Genomic DNA, 27,715 nt, shown 5'->3' on the forward strand with positions numbered 1-27,715 from the left:
GGGGGGCTTTCTCAGTTGTGCGGCGCTGTGTCAAACTCTGCACCGGACACGAATATGCGGCAAAGATTATCAACACCAAGAAGCTCTCAGCCAGAGGTAGGCTCATTTTGTTTTGTGCAATAGATGAGGCTTTTGAAAATCATATTACAGGACAATTCTCTGGTGGCAGGCCACTCACTTGTGACAACTCACTTGTTGTTTCAATCAGGAGAGACACAGGGTGCTGCAGTGCTCAAATAGGAGCACAGTGTCAGGAATTATGAGAGACTAGGAGATAGATAGGAGATAATTGCAAAAGACAGGAAGCTGCTATAGATATTGAGTGCAGTAATCACCGCCAATCAAAAGGGGGGGGTGTATAAGAACTCTATATAAACAATAAAACCTCTCTCCTTCAAGGTATTTCCCAATCTAAGCTTGGAATTTCCCCTTTTTGTAGGCAGCAAGAATAAGAGAGCTTTTGCCCTTTCACTAATAGTGCTTTTGCCCTTGGAATTTCAAAATTTATGATTAGCTCAACGGATGGGATATTTATACCTTATAGACTGGAACTAACAGGTTGTGGAAGGGTATATCTATGGGATTAATGAAGACAACGTGAAGGAAAATGAGTTTGCTGAAGCAGTGGTACTGTAAGTGATTAACCAAGACCTTGCTGAGCAGTAGGTGAAGATGGGACTCATTAAACCATGCAAAACTGATTTTTAGGAAGTCTGTAAGCCTCAATGAAGCAGCTCCCACTGAACAGTGAGTTGCTATGCATACTGTTTCAAAAGAGGGCTGGACATGAGGACCCAAGTATAGCCTTGCTATTAATTTGATTACTTAAGATGAGAATGATGGTTAGTTTTCTGACAAGCCAGTATGACTAATAAGTTTACCTATCCATGAACAACTGTGGCAGATTTTGGTACTAAGCTGAATGAGGCAAATTGGATTTGTTTCTAGATACAAAAGTTGGCCTGCTGTGGTGGTTAATTTAAATGGCTCTCACACAACTTTTTAGGCAAGTGGAATGGAAAAACTGAGTTGGCTCAGAGATGGGTCAGTTAAACTTTGTCTTTCAACTCCCCAAATTATATTGCCATATGCCTGTGAAAATTGTATATGATTTTCTATGACATACATATGTAAGTGCACCTTTCTTTCCATATGTGCAGAGTACCTTTCTGTTCTGATAGGAAGATGGGTAACGGCAGAGTGCCTCTGGGCATCCATAGAGTATTAATTTGAAGTCCTTTGGTTTTTGTTTTTGAAAGCTTATCAATGACAGTACTGAACCTGGTGAGAGGCTCTGGTTGATAGCCTTAGAGGCAAACACACAACCAAGGTTGTGTGTCCTGGCTTTGCAGGACTGATGTTCTATTTCTGAGCTCAGTCAAGACAGAGTAATTTTATGCAGGCACAACTGGGTTGGGAGAGGCAGTGTCTGCTTGTGCCTCTCATAATTATTTCCTGTGTGGCCTCAGGAAGATTAGCTTCATTCTTTGAGGAAATTGGCTTCAAGATAAATAGGCGGGAAAGTCGAGGTTGGTTAACTAAATTGCTCAATTAGCAGAGACATCCCTTGTACATCTACTTGATGAAGGCCTTTCACCTCATCAGACGAAAAGGACTTCTCACACTGCTCAACAAGATAGGATTCCCACCTAAGTTCCGCAAGATTATTGTGTCCTTTCACGAGAACATGCATGGCACTGTCCAGTATGACGATTCATCCTTCCCTATAAAGAGTGGTGTGAAACAGGATGGTGTTCTTGCTTCAACTCTCTTTGGCATAGTCTTCTCCCAGTTGCTTTTCTATGCCTTCAGCTTGACTGAAGATGGGGGTCTACCTGGGTTCCCCCCATAACTAACAACATTTCCATTGACACTCAGCTGGACAAGCATAGTGGCAAGGCAGCTATGGCAATGGCTCGCCTTTACAAAAGGGTATGGGAGAATGTGATGCTAATGACCAATACCAAGATGAAGGTCTACCAGGCTTGCACGTTGAGCACATCGCTTAATGAAAGTGAGTCGTGGGCAACTTACACACTGCCTTCAGGAAGATTTTGGGTATCACATGGCAGGACAGAGTCTCAAACACAGATGTGCTCTTCCAAGCCCACGTTCCCAGCATGTTTTCATATTTCTGTCTCAGCGACATCTATGCTGGCTTGGTCATGTCCACAGCATGGAAGATGGCAGGATTCCCATGGACATGCTCCACAGAGCACTGGCTTCAAGCGCTAGGCCTGTTGGCAGTACAGCTCTGTGTTACAAAGATGTCTGCAAATGTGAAATATAGGCTGGCCACATTAACCCTGCTGTAAGTGAATCCTTTGCAGACAATCACAGTGCTTGAAGACAGGCAGTCAGGGCGTGTATCCACAGCAGTGATCAGAGGAGGAATGACCAAGAGAGAAGAAAAACCATGACGCACCTACAGCAGCAAAACCAAACACATTCATGTGCCCCACCTGCAGTAAAAGATGTCTATCTCGTATTGGTCTCTACAGCCATAGTAGGCGCTGTAACTCTTGAAAGGGTTGACTTTAAACCCCCCCCCCCGGACTCACTTTTCCATTCTGCCCCAACAACGGAAACTGGTTTAGTCCTGATAGTGAAACTGGATTAGTAAAGTTTAGATGCAGGGGAGAGATTGTGGCTGAGATGATTTAGTTTAGAGAGGAGCTGATTAGAAAGTGACTAGTCTGAAGTGTTTAAAGATGCTGAAGGTTATCAACTGGGCTAAACCCAATGATCTTGGGAAGGCCACAGAGGCTAGCAGGGGTTAAGTCAACGAGGCATGTAGTGCCTGTAAGTAGTATATAAGGAAGGCTATTATGTAAGGTGCTGGAGTCAAATCGCAGTAATGCTGTTGGCTAAAGTGAGATGAAGGTATTTGACATTGAAATCCTTAGTCAGATCTATGCAGGCCTGCTTAGGATCAGGAGAGCACTTCAAAAGGCTCGCTCTTATCCCCTTCTCTCTGTCTCTTGTTTCTTTCCCAGCTGGAAAGAAGGCAGATGTCTTGTATTCAGGCACAGTAAATTAACTGTTGAATTAACTGGAACACCATGTGTCCTGAGCCCAGTCAAACAGTTGCTTCCAATCCTTGAAAGTGATTTCGGAATACAGGACCAGTCTAACAGGTCAAGATTCTTAATGTCTTGGAGTGTACTGTATTGGTAGACTTCAAACAGGAATACTAGTGGTATTCCTGGGGAGAGCTGAATAGGTTGGCTTTGGTCATGGTCCCACTGCTGTAGATCAGATTGATGGATACTCATGACATGACCTCTTCAGTTTTGGAATTGTCTTATTTCATATATTTATATCCCACTTTTCAGGCTAAACACCCCACAGCAGCTTACAAAACAGACCCACAATACAACATGCAACTCAAAAATATAATTAAACCACAAACTAAAAAAGAAAATAAATAAAAGAATACAATTTCTTATGAGATTTGCCTGGTCCTGTATGTCTTTTAGGATTTAGATTTTTATTGTAGATGTTTCTGTTTCATTGAGACTTTTGCTGTGCGTTTCTTTTAACCTACTGTTTTAGATTTGACTTCATTAACTTTTTCAAACTGTTTCATTTTCATGATGATACTGTTTGTTTTTAATTGTCTTGCTGCTTTTAATGCTTTGTGACACAAAGGCAGGATGAAAAGCAAATGAAATGAAATGGAAAAAACTGAGAATTTCTGCATAGCAAATTTAGGAAGCGAAAAGCTGAAGCATGGAAAATTCCATCCCTTTGATTTTTAAATTAGATTAGCTCATTGAAAACAGATTCAGAGTGAATATTATAATTTGGGAAACCCTCTACTTAGTAGATTTGTTAGATGGTTTTTTTATTTGAATAGATTTTTTAAAATAGCCCACAATTTCCCCCCACAAGTTTCTAGCTTATTCAATACAAGCAGTGAATAATTGTTAAGAAAGTGATAATTGTACTGGTGTGAGTGGATTTCCTGGAGATGTTTGAAATATACTTAAAGCAGAAGAAAAAGAAGGAAAAGAGACTAATGAGAAAACAGAGTTTCGCACTTCTGAATGACATTTCTTATTCAGCATTGACTACTGTTAACGTAACTTAAGAAGTTGAAGTAACATCTGTGGCTAAAATACCTAGGAGGAGTGCCCTTTAGTTTAGTTCACCAGTTCTGTGTCATGATTAGATTTGATTTAGAAGGAACTTTGCACAAATTGCTTCTTGCTACATTCTTTGTGTGCACTGGTAGTGCCTTACTAGACAATCATTTCTTTGCTTTGTGAAAGCATGCCTGTGTGGGACCTGGATACCTTCCATTGATGAAGGGCTTTGGGAAGGGACTGTAGCTCGGGGGCAGAGCTCCTGGCACCCTTTCAGTATAGACCAGACATCCCCAAACTGCGGCCCTCCAGATGTTTTAGCCTACAATTCCCATGATCCCTAGCTAACAGGACCAGTGGTCAGGGAAGATGGGAATTGTAGTCCAAAACATCTGGAGGGCCGAAGTTTGGGGATTCCTGGTGTAGACTCTAGACCAGGGGTAGTCAACTTTTTTATACCTACCGCCCACTAATGCATCTTTCTTGGTGGTAAAATTTCCTTACCGCTCACCAGTGCTCGATGGAAGGAGGATTGTGCCGTAGAACCCCCTACCGCCCACCTAGAATCCTGAAACGCCCACTCGTGGGCGGTAGGGAGCAGGTTGACAACCCCTGCTCTAGACTCAGGGGTGGGGAACCTTTATCAGTCTGTGACCCAGTGTGGTGTAGTGGTTAGGAGCAATGGATTCATAATCTGGTAAACCGGGTTCGATTCCCCGCTCCTCCACATGCAGCTGCTGGGTGACCTTGGACCTAGTCACACTTCTTTGAAGTCTCTCAGCCTCACTCACCTCACAGAGTGTTTGTTGTGGGGGAGGAAGGGAAAGGAGAATGTTAGCCGCTTTGAGACTCCTTAGGGTAGTGATGAAGCGGGATATCCATTCCAAACTCTTCCTCCTCCTCTCCTCCTCTCCTCCTCTCCTCCTCTTCCTCCTCTTCTACTAATACTAACTTTATTTGTGGGCAAGGGCAAATCAAATGAGGTGTAGAATGTAGTTAGGTGAATATCACAGGTTTCTCCCAGGTGGTACCCATGATACGTGGGTGGCACTGTGGTCTAAACCACTGAGCCCTTGGGCTTGCCAGTCAGAAGGTCGGCAGTTCGAATCCCCGCAACGGGGTGAGCTCCCATTGCTCTGTCCCAGCTCCTGCCAACTTAGCAGTTTGAAAGCACGCCAGTAGATAAATAGGTACCACTGTGTCCTGCAGGTAAACACTGCTTCCATGCGCTCTGGTTTCCGTCATGGTGTCCCGTTGTGCCAGAAGCGGTTTTGTCATGCGGACAACACGACCCGGAAAGCTGTTTGTGGACAAACACCAGCTCCCTCGGCCTGAAAGTGAAATGAACACTGCAACCCCATAGTCGCCTTTGACTGGATGTAACCGTCCAGGGGTCCTTTACCTTTACTTTTTTTTTTACCCATGATATCACCAGTAATGAGGTTTAAAACCCTTCCCTCTCCATGTCTGATTCATTGCTATGTGGACAACCTAAGCATGTCTGAACAAAGCACTGTGTTTATGTACACCCCCCCCCCCGTTCCCGCATAGCCAGGGTATTAATTCCACTTTCAAAAAATAGTGACTTGACATATTGTATGAATCCTGGGTTGCAACAAACTTAATTTCAAAACAAGCCACCTTCAAACTGTGGGTTAAGAAGCTGGCTTGTTCAATTAACCACAGTTTGTTTCAAGCCAGGATTCACAAACTGATGTTCTAATCTCCAAAGGAGTCTGTTTCTCCTCCCCATGTTGGAGGTGAAATGGGGTGGATGTGTGAACCTGGCTTGCTGCAGGTCACCCATATAGCACTAAACATAATGTAGCATTTTGCAATTTGTTCAGTTGTGGGACTTTCGATACTGGGGGCTAAGTGGTCCCAGCGCCTTTCCACAGCACTGAAACATGCAGGCACTAATTTAGCCCTTCAAACAACCAAACGAAAAAGGTTTGAGCATCATAAAGGTGTATCAATGCCCTGCCATTTTGTGGATCTCCTTTTGTTTATTATTTACTGTACAGTCCCCTCTGACAGCTAAAGCTCACCTTAATCATATTGTCAGCAGCTAAATTTTTGTCTTCCATGACCAAAACAGACACCATATGAGGCATCCCTGAACAAGACCCTACTTTTAAAAGTAATTAGTATCCTCATGAGGCTATTTTGGAGAACATGGCATTTGCGGAGAGCAGGGGTATTAATCCTTTCTTCCATCCTCTGAGGCCTCTTCCCCTATCTTAATTCTCTCCTCCTTGAAGTTGCTTTTAGTTCTCTGCAAGGGAAAAGTACGGGAACCATGGTACCTGCATGTTCAATCTAAAATACTTTAATAATCTAACGAATAGCATCGTTTGGAGAATTCCCATCATGCCCACCTTTTTCTAAACTGAACCCTCCCAACCTTGTTGTTTTGTTCTGAATTTTAGCCCCAAAGGGTGTTCATGACCTTGTGACATTTTAATTGGTCCCAACATACCAATTAACATCCTGCTAATTTTGGAATTGACAGTGAGAAAGTTTCTCAAATGAAATGCTGCTGCTTTCTTTGACTGGTTATTCCAAGAGTAGATTGCCATCTTAAGATATGTTCCTCTCATTGACATTACATTTGCCTGGCTTTGATTTCCACTTGCTGGCCTTTCAATTGTCTTTGAGTCAAATAATTGTAACCCTCAAAAAAATGGTACAGTCCAAATCACCTCTTGGCCTTCTGTCGCACCAGCTTGAATGTTTATTGTCTGACACAATAAGAATTATTTCTAGCAACACAGGGTGGGCAGGGAATCCTTTTAAATTTCTCATGGATCTTTCCCAGGTTTGGGGTTTATTTGTTTTTTCCCCCTTATCTTTTTAATTTATACATTTTGAAACTTGATTAAAACTATGGGATTTTTTTTTTGGTAAAAACTCATTGGTAGCCCTTAAGAGCAAAATCTGTTATAATTTGGAAGCAGAGTGGCAAAAGCTTTCAGAACAGCAAATGATCCTGGTAGTTACAGACCAATTAGCAGGTATTGATCCTGTTCAATACAGTGGAAAAAAGTGATATAAGGCACTGTCAATAAGCATGTAAAGATCACTTATCCAGCTAAGGCTGCTCACAAATACTTGGGGAAACTGATGCCGTCAAACAATCCTGTTGTCCCCCCCCCCCAGTGAAACACAACAAAATTGTGGGATGGTTGTTGATGAACTCTCTTTCTCGTTCATCCTATTTAGTGAGGCATTTTGTTGAAGTATATGAGCTTATTGAAAAATGATCTCCCCACAAGATTTGAAGCTGGAACATTGGCCCCACCCATACTAGTAAATTTCTCCATTCTTGGCAGTGTTTACTGCAGTGCTTAGAAATCCAGTCCATGTTTTCCTAGCAATTCTAGCATACGGTACTGGAATCTGGAGCAGTCCTCAACTAGGTCTTACAGTATTTTGGACTCAAGCCCTCTCTAGTTTTGCAAGCTAGACTGGGTCTGGCAGTCACAAAAAGTTCTGATTATGCCTTGAGTTTAGGTACTTCTTTGATACTATAGTTCAACCTTGCAAATAAGCCCATGAAATTCCTCGCTCCTAGTTTTGTTTTGTTTACTAGTCTGTTAAGAGGCTTGTAGCCTGAATTTCCAAACTTACCGCTGAGGAGGAGAAGCTCAGCCAGCAGGCTATTAGCTTATAAGCAGGCATGCTAAATGCACAAGTAGGGTTGCCATATTTCAAAACGTGAAAACCAGGATACCCCCAAAATTGTTGAGCTTTTTAAAGGAAAACCTGGAGTTTGTTGAGCTTTTTTTAGACAAACCCAGAAGTTGTTAAGCTTTTCGTTTTTACAAAACACCAAAAAACAACAACACAGTTTTTTGATTTACTAAGATCCAGGACAAAGTGCTGTCTTTCAAAAAATCCCCCCCTAGAGAATGCACTATTATTACTAAGCTGGGCTAGCACTACTATAGTGCTAATTTAGGATTCTCAGTGCCACCCCCCACCCCATTCCTACTTTCTTGGTTGTCAATTGTAAAATCCTTTCGTAGTGAGAATTGTGTTTTTGTGTAGTCTTGTGATGATGCAATTACAGGTATATGCACATTTTCCTGAGAGTAAGCTCCATTGTCGCAGTGGGACTTCTGAGTAAGCAGGTATAGGATTGCTATGTGAGAATCTCTTTTATGTTTGACTGTGTATAAAACTATCAAAAACTGCAGTTTACATTTACTGCATAGATAATTTTTTCCAATGGGCACTGATGCTGAACAATGAGATACTGCCTTGTCTGTAACTTTGCTATTTCTTCTGTGAGTGGCCACACTTACTGCAAAGGGAAGCTGTGTAAATTTGTTTGGAGAGAGAGACACTTTCGGCATTGAAAGGATCCTAAGTTGAAATTTTTAAATTTGCACTTAGTTCAGTCCCTCTCCCTCGCCGCTGAAGTATCTGATACCAACAACAAAAGCACCAGTTATAGAAAAGTGGTCCAAGGGATGTGCACCATTAAATTTATTTTATTTATTATTATTTATTTATTGAATTTATATACCGCCCTATACCTGGAGGTCTCAGGGCATGTCACAGAACAAAATCAAAATATAAAACCACAAAATATATAATGAAAATAAAAACACCCAATAGCCCCCCCCCTCCCCAAAAAACACATTTTAAAAGGGCATAGGATGTCAATCGAATCAACCAAAGGCCAGGTTATTTTTGCCTGGCGTCTAAAGGCGTATAATGAAGGCGCCAGGCAAATTTCCCTGGGGAGAGCATTCCACAGACCGGGAGCCATTCCAGACCTCTCAAGGAGGAGGCACACAATGAAGGAACTCAGAAGATGATCTCAGGGTCCAGGTAGGTCCATATGGAAAGAGGCAGTCCTTGAGGTATTGCGGTCCTGAGCCATTTAAGGCTTTATAGGTCAAAACCAGCACTTTGAATTGAGCCTGGAAACTAATTGGTAGTCAGTGCAGTTGGGCCAGGATCAGTGTAACATGCTCAAACCGTCTGAATTCTGCACTAGCTGAAGTTTCCAAACTGTCTTCAGAGGCAGCCCTACGTATAACGCATTGCAGTAATCTAACCTTGAGGTTACCAGAGCATAGACAACATTAGGCTATTGCTGTCCAGATAGGGGCGTAGCTGGGCCACCAGCCAAAGCTGATGGAAGGCACTCTGGGCCACTGAGGCCACCTGAACCTCGAGCGACAGCAAAGGATCCATGAGTCATAAAGCTGCTAGAGAAGAATTAACAGGGATATGTTTCCCTTGTCTCTCTTATTGACAGAGAACATCATACAGGGCGACCAAAGCAGTTTCTGTGCCAAAACCGGGCCTAAACACCGATTGAAATGGATCCAGAAAAAATCAGTTTCTTCCAACAGCGCCTGGAATAATTATTAAATTAATAATCCTACTTGATTGATGGATTGGTTTTTTGACTTTCTAGGTTGCAGTCTTATACATGAGATCCACTGACTGAGGGCATTAGAATTCAGTGGGAGCTCCTTTATGCAAGGTACACCAGCGCTATAACAAGCAGCAAAATGTTTTGGGCTGGCCCTGTGTGGAGGTGCAACAGCAAGGAAATATGCCTGCAACACAGCTGCAAAAAAGCACAGGAACGCATAAAAAGAAGAAAGAGCGGGGGGATGAGAGAAAGCTGATAGAGCTTCCCCGAGGTCTGTTTAGAGAGCCTTGTTTTGTGCTTTTTCCTTTCCCCTCAGCCTTGCTTCCTGCTGGTTGTTCCCATTGCCTTCATTTGTTCCTTCATTTGGGTAATAGCTTTGCCTCCAGTTCACTGATCAGATAATACTGGACCCAAAGTCAGAAGCTGTGCCTGCCCAATGGGAATGGAAAGTCAGGGACCTTACTATTGTTTGTTTCTGAAAAAATAATAATGATGCTTTTAAATAAAAAATGGTGATTGTATATTTATAGGAAAGTCTTGTGTGCAGCTGATTAATGTTTGTAGCCCCCTGTCACATCCTCTGCCATGCAGCTCCAGCTGAGAATCCACCCCCACCCACTTCCAGCAGCATTTTGCATTGAATTTTAATTGCTATGAGCCACTTTGGGAGCTGCTTTGCTGAAAAGCAGGATAAAAATAAAACAAATAATGCTGTTGAATAAGATCTGACACAAGCTGAATTATACACAGTAGTGCAGTGAATGAAAGGTTATCTGTGAGACCCATTCTGTATTTGCCAGAGATGTTAAAAGAGTGACGTTATGGGTGATTGTGATTGTCATCCCAATCCTATGCATGTTAACTGAGAAGCTTGCCCCACTGAGTTCAATGGTGCTTATGCCAAAGTAAGTATTATAGGATTGCAGTTAGTTCTCTGGATAATTTCCCACCTAATCCATTTGTTTCCTTGCTTGGACACTTAAGTAAGTACACCCTTGAGGTGACTTAATAGAGATTGTTCTTTAACATAGCTGGAACAACCCTATCACAGTAAAGGTTGTGAAAAGCCCTACCTTTTTGACCCCTTCCAGTGCAGGTGTGTGGCTGAAGAGGGGATTCTGATGCACTTTGGTGACAGCAAGTAGTACTGTATAGTACCAGAAATTGAATTTTCAGACGAATTTGTGAGAAGTAAAGTATGAGGCGATACTGTTAAAAGAAACAGGTGGTGCAGTTGGGGTGGCCAGATGCAAAAGGCAACAGGGCTCCTACACCTTTAGTAACTGTGTTATTAAACAGGGAATTTCAGAAGGAGCTGTGTTCTCTTTCACACCTGGCTACTCTAAATATGATTCCTATGTGTGTTTGCTCCAGGTTGAGCCACACTAGGTTATGGTCTTCTTAAAGGTAAAGGTAAAGGGACCCCTGACCATTAGGTCCAGTCGTGACCGACTCTGGGGTTGCGCGCTCATCTCGCATTATTGGCCGAGGGAGCCGGCGTACAGCTTCCAGGTTATGTGGCCAGCATGACAAAGCCACTTCTGGCGAACCAGAGCAGCACATGGAAACGCCGTTTACCTTCCCGCTGTAGCGGTTCCTATTTATCTACTTGCATTTTGACATGCTTTCGAACTGCTAGGTTGGCAGGAGCTGGGACCAAGCAACGGGAGCTCACCCCGTCACAGGGATTCGAACTGCCGACCTTCTGATCAGCAAGCCCTAGGCTCAGTGGTTTAACCACAGCACCACCTGGGTCCCCTATGGTCTTCTTATCCACATGCATTTACTTCTTTTTGATCTTTGAAATTCTTGAAAATACCTCATTGTAAAACAGGGAATCATCCTGCCTCCCATGCACATGTGTATGTTGGTTAAAAGCTAATGAAAACCCTTAAAATGCTTTATGTAAGACTGGATTGGAATACTGTGTTTTTATTTTTGATCTTGCAAATGCATATTGTATCCTACCTACATGCCAATCAGAACGTTTATGGAAGCCACTCACCCATTTCTGCAACATAGGTGAATAATAAGACTGACTAACTTACTTGGTGGCTGTGAGGATTACAACATACAGTAAACAATGTACAGTATATGATGCAAACACATGAAAGCACTATACCAATATGAAGCATTATTGTGGCACCTTAAAGATTAACATATTTACGGTAGGCTGAAATCTTGTGTGCACTTAAGTGGAGCATAAAGAAAACATTCATAGGATTGTGCTGTTACTGTGTCAGAAGCTTCTATGGGATAGATCCCACTTCATAAGATGTATGTTTATCCCCCTCTGTCGTCAGAGAGGTAAGGAGGAGGGAAGTGATAAAGCAAATGGGTCAAATGGCTATGAATCGTACAGTCTTAAGAATTCTACATAAACTTTGACATGATTTTCAGTTTTGTTTAATTTCTATGCAAACTAAGACCTTCATTGTACTGGCAGCAGTATGTTGGAACAATGTACCCATTGAAATCAGGCAGGCACCTACAATTCTATTATTTCTCCACCTGCTGAAAACATTTCTGTTTTGCCAAACATTTTTAGATAATTCAATTTGGCCATTTGTTCACTATTTTATTATATTTTAGTGCTTGCGTTGTACATCACATTGATATTTTTTGAATGAGTTGGTTTTGTGGAAATACTCCTATAAGTAAAGGTACAGTAAAAAGGTAACTGGATAGTTAAGTCCAGTCAAAGGCAACTATGAGGTTGAAGCGCTCATCTCGCTTTCAGGTCAAGAGAGCTGCCATTTGTCCACAGACAGCTTTCCGGGTCATGTGGCCAGCAGGACTAAACTACTTCTGGCACAACGGTACACCGTGATGAGTGCCAGAGCACATGGAAATGCTGTTTACCTTCCTGCTGCAGCGGTACCTATCTATCTACTTGCACTGATGTGCTTTCAAACTGATAGGTTGGCAGGAAAGTAAACAGTAGTGCAATAGTTCTAGTTACAGGTAGGTAGCCGTGTTGGTCTGCCGTAGTCGAAACAAAATAAAAAAAAATTCCTTCCAGTAGCACCTTAGAGACCAGCTAAGTTTGTCATTGGTATCTGAAGAAGTGTGCATGCACACGAAAGCTCATACCAATGACAAACTTACCGTAGTTGGTCTTTAAGGTGCTACTGGAAGGAATTTTTTTTATTTTGTTTCGAGTAGTGCAATAGGTAGGGGCAGATGGGGCTTGTCCACCTGGGGAGGCAGCCCATCCAGGAGAAGGAAGACTCTGATCTTAGACCTCTGTTGCCTTGTGGCACATCTTCAGGAGAAGAAAAGGCTAAGGAGTTTATCCTACACAAATCCAGAGTGGAGTCCCTAAGAATGTTGAATGGCATATTGTATGCTTCCTTCTGGCAAATCCTGCAGCCAAACTGGTGCCAAACAGACAAGAAGGAGAAGGAGGGGCAGAAGAACTCCATGTGAGCTAGGAATGACAAGCTGGAACAAAGAGACACAGAGAATGGTTTTTTGTTGTCCTTTGAATCCGTTGCTGCCCTTAAGGGGTAAGCCAGACTCTCATAGGATTTGGGTTTTTTTTGTTTTTTGTTTTAATGATCTGCAATCCCTCCATCTATTCTAGGTGTAGGTTGTATATATTTGTAAATAAAACCATATATCATAAAGACACCACAGTCCTCCTTGTGCCTCATTGTCCCAAAAGGGAACACAAACCTGGTAACCCCCGGAAACTTGCACCACTTATGGAAATTGGGGTGGCATGTAACAATGCTGCACGTACAGTATTTCTTGTGCCTTCAATTTTACTTTCAACTTTTCTTATGCTCAGAAACCCCTTATTTATAATGTATAAATAGACATGAATAAAGCTACATTAAAATATATTCAGCACTGGATGGAAGGCAGCTGCCATTCCTTACACACAAAAACAAACCCTTTAGCATCCTTTAGGAAGGAGCATAGGAGACATTATTTCCTCTCTGGGAACCTGTACCCTTGTGCGTTCATGCTGAGCCATGGTTTAGCTTAGTGTTATGTAATGACCAGGTCTCACTCTCTCTCTCAGACTTCACTCTCTTCGGCCTCACCCTCAAACTTTCTTTTGGAACCTCCTGTGCCCGAATTCTGACAGATTTCTAAATGAGTCTCTTAAATTTTTCCCTCCCTGTCCTCCTTGTCATAGAATCTTAACTCGGTGTGTCAGCTTTTCCGTTACTAACATCTCAGTTTTTATTTCGGGGCATTTAAAGGTATTTATAAATCTGTTGATTTCCAGATTGACAGATTTACCTGCAAGCTGTGCAAATCCAGGAGTGTAAATTGCATTATAAATTTATAAAGATTTTTCCACGGAAGGATGGAGAAATACTCAAAGCTTTAAATAAATTCGTAACACTGAGTAGCATTAACAAAAGAAGCATTGAGCCCCAGGCATACTTGATCTGTTTTCTTGACCATTGAATACATTTTTTTCTTTGACATTTAAGACCACAAGGAAGATAGAACCCTGACCTAGAAGGCACCATATGGTTTGTTACTTTAGAGAGGGCATGGATGGTGTAGCTGCCAGAGAACAGGGTGGATAAAAATCAATGATTTTTTAAATTTAAATCAGATTTTTTTTAAAATAAAATGCTTTTTGAGGAAATATATTACAATCCAAAGGTTATTCCATCATGAAATAAAGATTAGTTTTTTTTAATTTTGTAGAATAAGGTTGTATATGTTTAATTTTTGGGGTAAATAAATTCCATTAATCCATTCACAATGTCATGCTCTTCCAGAGGTTTTTGTAAGATTATTGGGTAGTTTCTCTGCCTACAAGATATTATCACAGATGCTTGGTTTACTTTTGCAGTTCTCAAAACTGAATTTGACTCAACAGAGATCACATGCCTCTTCTTCACAGCAAAAATGTTATAACATGAACAGAGTTGAGAAAAAGACCTTAATCCTATTATTCTACAAACCTATGAATACAGAAACAACCCCTTCAGTGCTAAGTTTCAAGAAGTTCAGTGAATAGAATAGAAACAATATTTTTCTGATTGTTTGGAGTGGACAGTATTTAAGTTTTTCATGTGTAGGCTGGGCTGACGGTCTAAGTTTCTTAAAATATATATATTTTGTTTTTGTTTAGCCAAATTAGTTAACAAACATGGATGTTTGTTTAAGCAAATAACATATGCTGTAATGTTATTGTTTCAGTTAAATAGATCTATTTAAATTGTTATTATTAAGGTAATGATTATTTTTCTCCTTCCTAAGTACAACAGTAAAGTTGTCCAAATATGAATGAGCAACCTATTAAACTGGGGATAAAAAAACTAATATGAAAAGTTGTTATTCTCAAAATCTTCATCTACTTGCATATTAAAGTTATAACAGCAAGAATTAGTCTTTATGTAGAAAACTCTGATTTAAATCAAGCCTTACTGACTAGTGATTTAAATCGTGATGTAAATCAGTTTGATTTAAATCAAATCCACCCTGCCAGAGAACAAAAATTTGAGGCCAGGGGATGGGGAGCTACATCAAAGCCACCCTACAGAGAAGATCATAGCTTGGTGATAAGTTCAAAACCTGACACCTTCAGTTTAAAGGAATTGGTAGCGGGAGATGGGGAAGTCTAGAAAACAAAGTGTGAGGAAGTTGATTTTTTGACAATTTAGCTTGATGAAGAGTTCTGGTGAACTTGAAAGCTTGCACACTATTGCGTGACACTCGGGCCGGCCTGATAAAGGTATTGCCCTAATGTGACTTTTAAAGCATGCAGTTGTGTAGGAAAGAAGTGTGTACCCTGTCCCTGCTATATACTGACAGGGTCGGCATCAAGGACTGACATTGATAGGCATCTGCTGAGGCTGGAATACTAGCCAGGAGCTCACTGCTGACCCCCAGATCCTGCTTGTCTTCCTTTTTGCTGACCCCTGCCTGTTTGCCTGCCCTCTCCAAATACACAAATAGTGGCAAGAGTGAAAAAGGTGTGGAAATGCATCACTTGCCTTGCCCTCTTATTTTGGGCAGTGGTGCAGATTAGACCCAGAGAAGAGAGGGCATGCCAATTGGGGCTAGTAGCAACAGCAGCACAAGGGTAAGGGCCCACAGAGAGCATCTTGCTCAAAGGCCCCCAATAATTTGGTGCTGTCTCTTCACGTTGAAGAAGATAGTGCAGCAGACAAGGTGTTGATCATAACTTTAGAACCAAGGACTTTGAACTGAAATAATTAAATACAGTATAGCGGACACTGCTAATCATCAACTGGGTCAGGGTTCAGGTAAAGATTGGGAGAGTTCAACACTTGCTATGTATTTGAGGCTTCTGTCGAAAGATCTGGATTCTGAATCTGCTTTCCATATGGATCCCATTGCCACTGGCGTTTTTTTAAATATATATATATATATATATATATATATATATATATATATATATATATATATATTACTCTTTTATGTTTGCTATCTGCCTATATTAACATTCTCCATGTTTTCTGTATGTTCTCAATGAGTGTTCTTGCTGCGTTTTGCTTTGTATAAGACTGTTTATCGGTTGCCCAGAGCGTAGGCACAATGGGAGCCCGTTCACCTCAAGGTACCACCTCAGCTGTCCTGCCGCTTCAGCTCCTGGTGTTCAGCAGCTGTCACCCTTTGAATGTGTGAACTTCCACAGTGTGTTTCCATGGAGACTTGTTCTAACTGAATGTGTGACCCTTTCCTGCTGCTTGCCTGTCCCCGCCATAGAGCTGCCGTCCCGGCTCCCTTTCGGTCACGCATCTCCCGGTCTTGTTTGTTTCCGCAGGCCCTTTTACCTTTAATCTTGGAAACTGCCGCCTGTGTCAAGAGGAATTGGCTGTTATGGTCGCCTGTTGCCAGCCAGTTCTGTGTTCAAGCATCAGATTCTGCCACATAAGCGTACCCTCCACAAAGCCTTCTGCTGAAGCACCCAGCCTTGATTAGCAACACAGCACAGTAATTGCTGGAAATTATTTATTTAGGCCCGTAGAATCACATTTGCAATTTTATGTTTTTCCAGTATATTTTGCAAAGATGGAAATGAATGCTCATGCTGCGAAGAGGCACGTGCTGTACTGTGTGACTAGCTGTTTGCTTCGGATAGTGTTGCTAAGATGACAAACAGTATTTGAAGGCATTCTTTAACTCCACCATTCAGCCTTTCAAAGGGCTCCCAGGGCAGCTTCCAGAAGATCAGTAACAAATAAGGCAGTCCCTGCTTTTGGACTCGCCATGGAAAGGATAGGACACAAAGGAAAAAAGGTCGAGGATGGAAGAGGAAAAACAAGTAAACTCAGTGACCAGCTAGAATGCCAACAGTTCAGGGAGTTGTTGTTGTTGTTGTTTAGTCGTTTAGTCGTGTCCGACTCTTCGTGACCCCATGGACCATAGCACGCCAGGCACTCCTGTCTTGCACTGCCTCCAGCAGTTTGGTCAAACTCATGTTCGTTGCTTCGAGAACACTGTCCAACCATCTCGTCCTCTGTCAGTCCCCTTCTCCTAGTGCCCTCAATCTTTCCCAACATCAGAGTCTTTTCCAGGGAGTCTTCTCTTCTCATGAGGTGGCCAAAGTATTGGAGCCTCAGCTTCACGATCTGTCCTTCCAGTGAGCACTCAGGCCTGATTTCCTTCAGAATGGAGGAAGTTCAGGGAGAGGAGCCAAATGTAGCTGGTCTCTCAACAGAGCTGATGAAATGGCCCTGCTTCTTTCTTTCCCTCTGCTGCTGGAGGAGGAGGAGGAGGAGGAAACTGGTGAAGCTGGTCTTTCAACAGAAGAGAGAGAGGCCCTGTGCTTCCCATTTCACCCTCTGCAGCAGTACATCATCTTCCCTATAAGGTTTATCAGGAATTAGATAGACAGCTGCGTGGCCTGTATAATGTTGTTTTATGCACTTTCCCTCAACATGGTTATTAACCCCTGTGTTCAAAAATATCATGTGCAGTGGCCCTGTGATTCCCCCCCACCTCGAAAAGTACATTCATACCTGCCAGTAGAATAATAGCCTTGACACTGAATTTCCACAAGGCTTTCCAAGGCTTTCTGATTTCTGCTCTGATTGCAATTGCTTGTGCCCCCCCCATCCTCTGCTCTGCTATCCAAGAACGAAGCTGTTTGATTTTTTGTTTACGCTACGATTTTATTTCGGTATAGCATAACAGATACTTATTTGTTTTCTTCTTTCCCTCCCTCACACGCTCTTGCTCGGTCCCCCTCCCCCTCCTGTATTCAAAGCAAAATGTTCCTCCTTTGGCTCTGCCGCTGTGCTAATAAGTGTCCTGGATGGCATGATGGGATTAGCATACAGCTGGGTTAATAGAGGACACTCTGAGCCACTGCAATGCAGGTAGGCTGGAGCATGCTCAGTTGCACGGCTCCACTCCTCAGCCAGCAAGAACACAGCTCTGCATGTTTGACTGACAGCCCCAAGCCTTGGAAGAGTTGCCTGTGTCTGCCTTGTACTGAGCAGCTATTGGCTCTAGAGCCTGCCTATCAGCCATCTGACCCACGTGCTACTGGACTTTTAATTTGTTTGTGCTGCTTGGAGGTTCCCTGGACTAGAGCCAGACTCTCTCTTCCTGGTGTGCGTGTATGAGAGAGAGGGGGGGAGGCAGGGCCGGATTCAGGGATTTCTCTTTCATCTCCTCATTGCTTTCTAGCGTTTGGGAGAACAAGTGGAGGGGCTGTGCATTTGAAATTCCTGCTACTTTGGAATATTTGCGGTGCCCACAAAGGATAGCTGGGAGATGATCCTCTGGCAGATATTCGCAGAAGAGAACAACTGATACAGCTGAGATAATCTTTTGCAAGGGGATAATCTTGGTATAGCATCAAATAATTGATCTGAGTTCCTGACTGAACCCAGCTGGCTACTGAATGAATGGGGTAGTCAAACCAGCCCAGTGTCATGACAGAGATTAAAATTATGCCATCCCTACTTGACCCTGGACACATTGCTGTGTTTTCAGTGAAGGTGCCATCACCAGGAAATTAGGTTGGGGGCTGACTTTGCTAATGGGGAAGACTTGGCCCTTGGGTTAGTGGTTACTCCCCTACCCTGACAAAAATGGTGCAAGCTCTTGACCCTGGCTATACAGGTGAAACTCAGAAAATTAGAATATCGTCGAAAAGTGCATTTATTTCGGTAATGCAACTTAAAAGGTGAAACCAGTATATGAGATAGATGAATGACATGCAAAGCAAGATATGTCAAGCCTTTTTTTGTTGTAATTGTAATTATTTGTCATTGGGCAGGTCAATTACAAATGGAATGTAATTAATGAAATGTAATAGCGATGTTTATTTTTATTTTTGTACTATTGTAACTATTTGTTTTATTACTGTAGAATTTCCAAAAGAAAGCATTTGGAAAAATAAAAAATAAAAAGTTGCATTACTGAAATAAATGCACTTTTCGGCGATATTCTAATTTTCTGAGTTTCACCTGTAATGTTCTGCTTCATTCCTGATAGATAAGCAGATAGCAGTAGCATTCATCTATTCCAGGACAGCTTTCTGTGAGATCCAAAAGTGCCTAATTTTATTGACTTCGTGAGAGATAAAGCAGAGGCTCAGGGACCAAGTAGGGATGCTGCAACCCATCCAAACTGAGTGCTTGGGTTGTTGCCCCTTGTTTACAAAAATTATGGCGCCTAAGATTGAATTCCCCAATCCTCCAATCTTCCCACACACTCAAAAGGTACTACTACCCCTGGCCATACATGCAAAGTCTCTCTTCAGTGATACTAATGTTTCTTCTCCTGCTGACCTGTGTTGCGGAATCTGTTTCCTGTGCTTTAGCCTGCCCGTCAATCATGGCAGTTGCCTTACAGATGTTGCACTGGCTGAGAAGTGGCAAGGGGTTAGATGGTAGATCAACTGAAAGGAATTGATTTGGGCTCTGCTGTGAGCTGGTTGGTTTACCTGCAAAGTGGCTGGGAGATGCCTGCAGTTTGACCACACACACTCTGTAAATTGGTGCCAGCCATTTCCATAATTTTGTTAAGGGGTGCAACTTCTTGTAGTGGTGTTATGTGAATATGTTTGCATTCACAACACACAGCTTTTATAGCATGCAAGCATCCCCCCCCCCAAAGTTTCATCTTGGCATACAGTCATCCAGAGTATTAGCTAGAACAGAACAGGTCGCCTGGAATTGTTTCTGGATTTGCAACCTCCACTTCTGACAGCTGGTCAGGAAGGCAATGTTCTGGTTGTGACAATAGAATTATGCTTGGCAACCTTCAGGCCAGGGGGGACAAGTCATTTGAGCAAAAAAAATGTGGTGTTAACGAAGTATGGTGTAGATTAGATTTGCTGCTACAGTTCCTGGATCACAACATCCTGACCACAGTGGCCCGTGCATTGGTAGCAAGACTTGATTACTGCAGCACACTTTATTTGAGGCTGCCCATGTATCTGGTCTGGAAGCTGCAACTAACATGGGAGTGGCTAGACTTCTTCCAGGAGCATATTATTGAACAATATGTTCCCCAGCTGCTGGAAGAGTTGCATTTATTGCCAATTTGCTACTGGGCCAGGTTCAGGGTCCATGTGTTAGTTCAAAAGTCTTAAATAACTTTGGACCAAAGGACTGTCTGATTCCTTATGCTCCACCTTGATCACCGAGATCCTCTGCTGGGGAACCTTTGGTGCTTCCCCACTTGAGATTTGGTTGGCCTTCACCAGGGACCAAGCCTTTTGTGGGGCAGCCCCTGCACCACGGAACTCCCTATTAGTAGAGGTTTGGCAAGAAGAATACCTACCTTCTTTTAGATGTCTTCTGGAAACAGCGTTGTTTAGATGGGCCATCACAATAGGAAGTTTTCTTTTTCACCACTGTCTACTGATGTTTTATTTACAGTATATGTTTTATGGATGCCTTTTCTGATTTTACTATACTCTGTATGTTGTATACCATCTTGATATATCTTATGAAGGAACAGTTTATAAATATTTGAATGAATGAATGAATGAATGAATGAATAACATTTTATACCATCTTCATTACAAGCTGCAGTTCCAATAGTTTGGACATTAGAGAGAACTAAGGTTAGTTTAAAATAGAAAGTGACTCCGTATGTGTATGAAAAGGTAGAAGCGAGAGGAGCATATAAGCTTGAGGTCTGTCATTTGTTGTTCCTGAAGCAGGAACTAGTATTCTGTTTTGTTGGAACTAGAGTTTGTTTCAAATAGGTTCTGGTAGATTGTTTTTTTAAAAACCTATGTTTATTCACCATGTAGGGATGAACAGACCACTCTATTTCTGTCTATTTCAGTTTTACATGTATTCATAAGTCCATTTTGTCCCATTTTTGTCCCATTCTGTGAATTTTTTGAACAGACACCCAAATGTTCACAAAACATACATTTTCTTCTGCATTTTACAAGCAATATTCATTTTTGCACATGTATTAGTATGCATTTTAGTGTGTGTTTTGAGCTGAAACCATTTCACAAAATAGGGAGAAGTATGAAAACAAAGAACTATGTTCTGATCTGTGTGTTAGTGTAGGAAGTGCAAGTTAAGTTCAATTCACTTAAAAATGTGGACCAAACAAATACCCTAAGCACCCTTACTTCCAAGATACAATTTCAATCTCTATAAATGGCCTACATTTCTTGTGCCTACAGGTAGGTCATTGAACTTGGTTGTGTTGAGACGTGTGTTCCTGAAGTTTAATCCATCATCTTACTATACGCTCTGGATAATTCCATGTAACTGTCTGGTTCTTTCCATTAATTTCCATGATATCATTGGTCAAAGCTGTTGGGCTTTTGGGCAAAGTTGTTGAGCCCACACGCCCCCCCCCATAAGTCTTTGGGCTTTCTTTTCTTTCTTTCCCCCCAGCATTTTTCTATTAAAAGCGCCCTAGTTGCCGTACATTCAGGTCTTCCCAGATATTTTGCCAATTTGGAGAAAATCTGCCCGGACACCATCTTGACAGTCCAATTCCTGGACGTGTCTGGGAAAACTTGGACGTATGGCAACCCTAGCTTTCTGCAAGATCACTGAGGTCAATACTTTAGCCTCATGAGCAATATCCCATTTTCAGATAATAAGTACAACCCCATCCCCCTAAAAATAGGTTCTGGTACTCACCATGATATTGTTACAGCAAGTGTCACATTTTTAACCCCCACCCTCAAAAAGAGGTACCCTAATCCAAGCCAAACGCACTCTAAGTTGAACCCACACATGAAATATGTGTATGACACAGAGATATGAATGTGTATGTCACAGAGCAAATGTGCAAATGCTTCCTTGGTGCAGTTACAGCATTCAGAAATTTAATGTTATATCTTTCTTTTGGTTTCTTCCAGTTTGATGCTAACACACCATTTTTCTGATAACGGTTGCAGTGTTTGGACATATATTGCAATCTCAACTAAAGAGGAACATATCTGATGTTCTACTACAAGGGTGCCCAAACTAAGGCCCGGGGGCCGGATATGGCCCAATCGTCTTCTAAATCCGGCCCGCAGATGGTCCGGGAATCAGCATGACTAGAATGTTTTACATGACTAGAATGTGTCCTTTTATTTAAAATGCATCTCTGGGTTATTTGTGGGGCATAGGAATTCGTTCATATTTCCCCCCGAAATATAGTCTGGCCCCCCACAAGGTCTGAGGGACAGTGGACTGGCCCCCTGCTACTACATCATAACATTTGGTTTTGTTTTTTAAAAAAGTTGCGCCTGTATAAGTCCAAAAGCTTCCCTCCCCTAGCAAAAGTTGATAGCTCCACTTAACACAGAACGTGAACTGCCCTGAGATCTGCATACAAAATTAATAAAGTAACAGCAGCAACAACAGACACAGACACCAGCTACCACACCACAGGTGTCCCTAGGTAGCTGTGAGAATGCTATCCATACCATATATTTAAAGCACATGGCTTTCCACAAAGAATCATGGGAACTGTAGCTTATTCCTCACATAGCTACCATTCCCAGCACCCTTAACAAGTTACAAATCCCGGATTTCTTTCAGGGAAATCACTTGCTTTAAATATGTGGGGTGGATGTGACCATAGAAATGTTTTTTTTAAAAAAATCAGAAACAAATTATTGCCCGATGCCTTTTGATGATGGGCTGTGTTTATCCTATTCTTTGCATGGCTTCTCTCTGTGCGGCACATTAACAGCAGTATTGATTCTTTTTAATGGTTAATAGACAACTGGGGATGATTAGCTCCGGAGGCAGTGTTAGTATTAAAGATCTAAAAACTATTGTCCAGAAAAACACCAGCTAATCTCCTCCCATGTGTCTAATGATTCTCTATTGGGCAGAATCATTACGTCAGTTTAGGTGTTGAATTATCCTATATTAATAGGTATGTTAGTATGCAGACATGAGGAACATGTAGTCCTCCTTATAGTGATGGACCCCAACTCCTATCAGCCCCAACCAGAATGGTCCATGGCCACAGATGATGGACGTTGTATTCCAGTGGCAGCTGGAGGACCGCAAGCTTCTCATCCTTGCTGTTGCATGTTTCACATTGCCATTATTTTTAGTGTGCCAATTTGCCTCAGCTCCTGCTTCCTGACCCACAAAGGTGGCAGCATCAGAATGTATGCAGACAAAGGTGTTGTCAGGTTTGACGGACCCCCGTGTGAGATCCTTGGCCACCTATCTTCTCCCCTTCTTGGCACCTATCTTCTCCCCTTCTTTGTTGGGCTATGACACTGCTCTCCTCCTGCCTGATTCTGATCTCTACAGTTCCTGCTGGTCTTTCACCCTGCTGTTGCAGACATGGTTTTGGGCCTAGCTGCTAAGGTGGCTGGCCGGAGCAGGCAGGCAGTAAAGCAAAGCTTTCTGTTGGTGTTCAGCACCACAGGCTGTCCATCAATATTTCAATTTACTCAACTTTCCCCAAAGTGACTCAAAAGAGAGTCAGCATGTTTTGCTAATCCACCTTTAAGATTTTGGGGTCAATGAGGGCACTGGAGTGGTGAAAGTGTGGGCTGAATTTGCCCCCCACCCCACCCCACCCCACCCCAATATGCACAAAGGTGGCGTCAGATTGGATGAGCTCATTGCCACTCTCATCACTTTGGGGGGAGTTCAGTAACGTAAATTAAAATTGGTGGCAGGTGGCAGCAGCCTCAGTTGCTGTGGCAGGGCTTCTACTGTGCTATGGCTTTCCTCCACCACCTATCCAGTGGTCAGTTGCCTCCGCCACTTCATGTAGCAGGGACCACAGACCTATGCCCCAAAGACAGCTCCACTGCCACAGCATCACTGATGGCTTCGGAGAAAGGAAGATGGAGCCAAAGAAGTGTAGAGGTCGACATGTGAAAAAGCTGGAATCTGTGTATCTGAAGAAGTGTGCATGCACATGAAAGCTTATACCAAGAACAAACTTAGTTGGTCTCTAAGGTGCTACTGGACAATTTATTTTGTTTTATTTTTTAATATTTTGACGGCGTCAGACCAACATGGCTACCTACCTGAATCTGGAATCATTGATCAACTCACAGTTTACTGTGCTTTTTAAGTCCTCACAGTTGTAAAATCAGTTCCGCATCATCTACAGTGCAATATTGTAAGTTAGTTAAAGGTATATAAGTCATCTAGTGAGTTGTTTTTAGTAAATCTACCATAGCCCTCCCCACCCCACCCCGGAGGGATATGGGTTTTTAAAAAATGGGCAGCATGAAATTTGAATTCCCTGTAAGTGACCCCTTCATAGATTTTAATTATATCTTCAGTGCACATTTCTGTTTTTGTGTAGAATTGGTTACTCACATTCGATTTTCCTTCATTTTGGTGCAGCTGTTGCTTGTAGTAAATATGTAGCTACTTCTTCCAGTTATCCATATTAGAATTGCATCCTATGTCCTTCAAGCAAACATATGACCTATTCTTGGAGAAATGGGCTCTTTCTAGTGATAAATTGGTATGAGCTGAAACTATATGTGGTTTCTTGCAGCTTCCCTCTGGTGAGAGTTGCAGAAGTGAAAACTCCTGGCAGCAGTTGACCTTGCTACTTTTGTAAGCCCAACGGTTGCTAGGGCTGAATTTGTGCAAAGTGTGATCTGGAAAAATGGGAACAGGGAAGTGGCTGATGACTTTACCTTTTGAACCAGACAATGCTACCGGTATATAGAAAAAAAAAGTACAAAGGTTTACTAGCCTCAAGTAAATGTTTACTAGCCATCTGCAGTGTGTGTGCCAGAAGGTAGGTAAAGCAGTAGAACTACCAGACTGCCTGTTTGGAAGGAAGTGTAGATAACTGGAATACTATAATATTTTTGGATTATAATCCATACACTACTTTTTCAGTGTTGTAAAGTAAAGTGGGTTCACGCTCTTCATCCTGGTACAATTTCTGATGTGGTGTTACTAGGCCTACACAGAATCCTATATGTTCTTGGAAATGAGACAGGTTTGTGGATATTTAAGTTATAATTAGAAAAATCTTAATACGGTAATTATTCATAAAGCAAACAGTTTATAAGAAGTAAATAAGGAGGCCAGATACAGGATAAAGGAAGTCTTTTATTTGGTTGTTTGTATTGTTGTATGTTATGTTCACTGTATGTTATGTTCATGTTTAATGAGGGTGGATTTGTGTAGTGGGGGTGGGGGTGGGGGGGTTGTGTTATGTTGTAAATATAATTCCAATAAAAATTAAAAAAATAAGGAAATGAGACAGGTCATATTTATAAGACAGATTTTTTTCAAATTAGTACTGCTGGCTAAGTAAATTTCAGCAGGACAGCCTAGGCTAGAGGAGGTGAACCATGCTGTTCACAGAAATTTCCACGTGTGAAACTACACATTCCAAAATGGACATAAGATGGTTACTATCATTGCCAATTTATCTGTATACCACATTTCCCACAAGTAAATCTGTGCTCAAAGCAGTTCACAGAAAAATGAAAGTCTAAATACATTCGTACAATAACTATACATATGTAATGGCTTATAATGTCACTGCAACATAACACTAAAAATGATAATAAACAATTAATAGTTCAATTAACATATATCAGGTTCCCAGTCTCATGTTTCTTTGTAACTCTAATGTAGACCTGAGGGTATTTGCAGGTTAAAATCAGTGGGCAAGAGGGGGTGCTAAACTCTTCTAGCATTTCTGAATTCTTCCCTGCATATATATGCCCCACACAGATTGCCCCCGTTCTGCTCCATCAGGGCTGTTAAGATTAGAAGTCTGGCTGTGGGGTAAAATGGCTGTGGAGACATTTGCAGAAGAAAATCTAGGTGTGGGAAGGGTTATGCACTGCATTCTGTCTGCCCCCCGGCAAATGTCTCTCCCTGCATTCACATTAACATGCATTGGGAAACACTTGTTTGCTGCAAAAATGTAAAGTTCTGCCCTAATATGGTGAACCAAACAGGAGGTTCCTCACCTCTGCATTAGCAAATGCAGTTGTTTGATTTCTCCTGCTGTTCTGCATTAAAGTAACCCTACCCCCCACCCCACCCTACCCCAGCTTGAGGCTATTCCTCCCTGTGCACTGTTATCACAATACTTGATTCCTTCTTTTATTTAAATGGTTACCTTGGATATATTTATAGGCAGAGGTCACGTCCCCTGAGCTGGCCCTTCTTAGTCTATATGTATATATAAAAAGATTGAATTCCCTTGGCTGGCCAAGGGAGATATTAGCCTCAGTTCCTTATATCAAGTTTTCAAGCCTCTTTCAAATAATGCTGGATCTGAAGTGCCATGTGCAGGCAAACACTTGCACAACCAAGTGCATTGGCAGTGAACCTGGTGGGTACTCATGCTGCTCTACCCAATATGACACCCACTGCTGATGTCTTCTTACCAGTGGAGCAGACTTCAATTGTTCCGCTGTAATAAATCCAAATGACTCTTCTGGTTCCTGGTTCTTCATGCCTGCTTATAAAGGCCAATGTCAGTTTCTTCCCTGTAGCCTGCCTCCCTCCCCCTTTTAACCTACTTTAAATTTTCTCAGAGCGTCAAGTTCCTAGGCTTTCCCTTGGAGGTGATTGCATAGTCCTAACAAACCTTCCTCTCCATTTAGCCTACTTTTCTGATGACTTCCAGTTTCAGCTAATGACTTCAAGTTTCACCCTTTTATGCTACCTCTAAAGTGCTACCTCTTCCATCTCTCCTTATCCTGCCTTCCTAAAAAGATTGGTCCCCTTTCTGCTTGCTTCCTTCCTTCCCTGCTGCTTAGAGAATACACCCTAACCACACCCGTGAACACAGATTAAAACAAGGACATGCTTATATCACCCTCATCTCATAGCAAGGTTCACTTCCCGAGCTGCTCTACTTCCACTGTTGTTCATTTCTAAATGTACTTTTCCATCTACAGTATGCAGCATTCATGTATTCTACTAGAGCAGCTGTGGCGAACCTTTGGCCCTCCAGAGGTTGATGAACCACAACTCCCATCAGCCCCAGCAAGCATGGCCAAATGGTCAGGAATGATGGGAGTTGTTGCTCAATAACATCCAGAGGACAAAAGGTTCATCACACTTGTATCGGGGCCTGTCTAATGATGTTAAAAGCCAAACACAGTAGCACCTGGTGTTTTAAAGGTACAGTATATTAGAAAAACATAACTGTCTGATTCCCTTTCCTGATTTGTTTTTTCATTGCTGATGTTCTTTTAACAGTTTGTTTGGTTTTATGTTGTTACTTTTAGATATGGAAAAATTGTAAACAAAATATTTTTTAAAAAAGTGTAATGGTTGTACAAGGGATGTTAAAAGTTTCAAAACATACAGCAGCAGCCACAGTTTGCAAAATGACAGACCAGGCTCTGTCTGGTTTCTCAGCATTCAGGAACATGCATTTATATCTATGTGCATTACATATTCACTTCCAACTTGGGGTCAAAACAGATGTGATATTTGTTACGAAGTTTGCGCTGGTGTGCTTTAATTTTTAAAAAGGCAAATAATTGACACAAGGGAGGTTGAGTGGACTGGGATTGTAGGGTCGGGGGGCTTAATCCTTTTCTCTGGCTGCAGTTCCAGTCTCCCCAAATGCAATTTAAGGATAACTCCTACTTGCGCTAAAGGGAGTTGCTCTGTCATTGCAAACAGCATGTATGTGTGAGAGAGATTCTGATCAGAAACATGAGGGTGGAGAGGCACAGGGTGAAAAACCCATTCCATGCACCATAACCCATCTTATACCCCTTGCACCAACTTTTTAAAAAAGGAAATCAGGACAAACTGCATGGCAAATGTTGCATTTAGTTTGGCCCTCAGAGATCTACATTCTGGATATCTTAAAGAGGGGA

General features: G+C 42.0%; 1 protein-coding gene across 30 annotated transcripts in view; it reads left to right on the top strand.

Moving 5' to 3' along the window:
- CAMK2B (calcium/calmodulin dependent protein kinase II beta) overlaps window positions 1–27,715 on the top strand; it is a 206,198-nt gene that overhangs the window by 49,343 nt on the left and 129,140 nt on the right. For all 30 annotated transcript variants that reach the window (XM_088657937.1, XM_088657939.1, XM_088657951.1 and 27 more), the window contains exon 2: window positions 2–96. Coding sequence is in view for 21 of the 30 variants with exons in the window: in XM_035139077.3 (XP_034994968.2) it covers window positions 2–96 (95 nt within the window). In the remaining 9 variants the exon portion in view is untranslated. The remainder of the gene's footprint in view (window position 1; window positions 97–27,715) is intronic.

The sequence above is a fragment of the Zootoca vivipara genome, chromosome 14 (genome assembly GCF_965207765.1).
Source record: "Zootoca vivipara chromosome 14, rZooViv2.hap1.1, whole genome shotgun sequence".
Lineage (NCBI taxonomy): Eukaryota > Metazoa > Chordata > Lepidosauria > Squamata > Lacertidae > Zootoca > Zootoca vivipara.